Source organism: Trichechus manatus, unplaced genomic scaffold, assembly GCF_000243295.1.
Source record: "Trichechus manatus latirostris isolate Lorelei unplaced genomic scaffold, TriManLat1.0 scaffold00026, whole genome shotgun sequence".
Taxonomy (NCBI): domain Eukaryota; kingdom Metazoa; phylum Chordata; class Mammalia; order Sirenia; family Trichechidae; genus Trichechus; species Trichechus manatus.
In genome coordinates this window covers 7,574,508-7,575,408 of record NW_004443962.1, presented here as the reverse complement: position 1 = coordinate 7,575,408, position 901 = coordinate 7,574,508, and the positions used below count along the sequence as shown (strand labels likewise).

At 40.4% G+C, this 901-nt stretch overlaps 1 protein-coding gene across 1 annotated transcript in view; it reads right to left on the bottom strand.

The window, feature by feature from the left end:
* The window catches only part of MUC13 (mucin 13, cell surface associated), a 61,674-nt gene that overhangs the window by 53,769 nt on the left and 7,004 nt on the right, over positions 1 to 901 (bottom strand). Inside the window, exon 2 of the mRNA XM_012554739.1 lies at positions 30 to 191. Coding sequence (XP_012410193.1) covers positions 30 to 191 — 162 coding nt within the window. The remainder of the gene's footprint in view (positions 1 to 29; positions 192 to 901) is intronic.

Genomic DNA, 901 nt, shown 5'->3' with positions numbered 1-901 from the left:
AGGACTTGAGGGGGTAGCAGTTGTGGTGGAGCCCGAGGTAGGACTTGAGGGGGTAGTAGTTGTGGTGGAGCCCGAGGTAGGACTTGCGGGGGTAGCAGTTGTGGTAGATGTGGGGAGAGGAGTTATGGTTGAAGTTGTGCTTGAAGGAGCTGTGACTGAAGCTGTTGTAGTAGTGTTGCTTTGGCCGGTGGCTGGAAGAAAAATGATACCAAGTTTCAGAAAACAAGCACCTTAAATAAATAAGGGCCATTACTGTTAATACTAATTAATGCCCAACACATTCTTTTACGGAAAAAATGAATATGTATGACTACATTAACAATGAGAATATTAATAATCTTAGATCTGTATATACTTGCCTATTCTAGATATTTCATGTAACTGGTTTCCAGAGGTGGGTAGGAGGGAGGGGGACACAGGGAGTCGTTGCTTGGGGAACACTGAGCTTCTGTTAAGGGCGATGGGAACATTTGGAAATGAATAATGATATGGTTACACAACATGATGAACACAATTAATGTCACTGAATTGTACATGTGAAGAATGTTGAAATGCCAGATGTTCTGTTACATATATATTTACCACAGTAAAAAACAAAACAAAACAAGAAACAAAAAAACTAGTTCTACCTAGCTTAAGTTGATAATGACCTTGATCTTTGAGGGACCCCAGTACACCAGACCATTACTGGGCCTAAATGAAGACTCTTTCTTTTATTTATTTATTTAATTGTACTTTAGATGAAGGTTTACAGAATAGTTTCTCATTAAACAGTTAGTACACATATTGTTCTATGCCAATGGTTAACGACACCACAACATGTCAACACTGTCCCTTCTCAACCTTGGGTTCCCTATTACCAGCTTTCCTGTCCCCTCCTGCCTTCTAGTCCTTGTCCCTG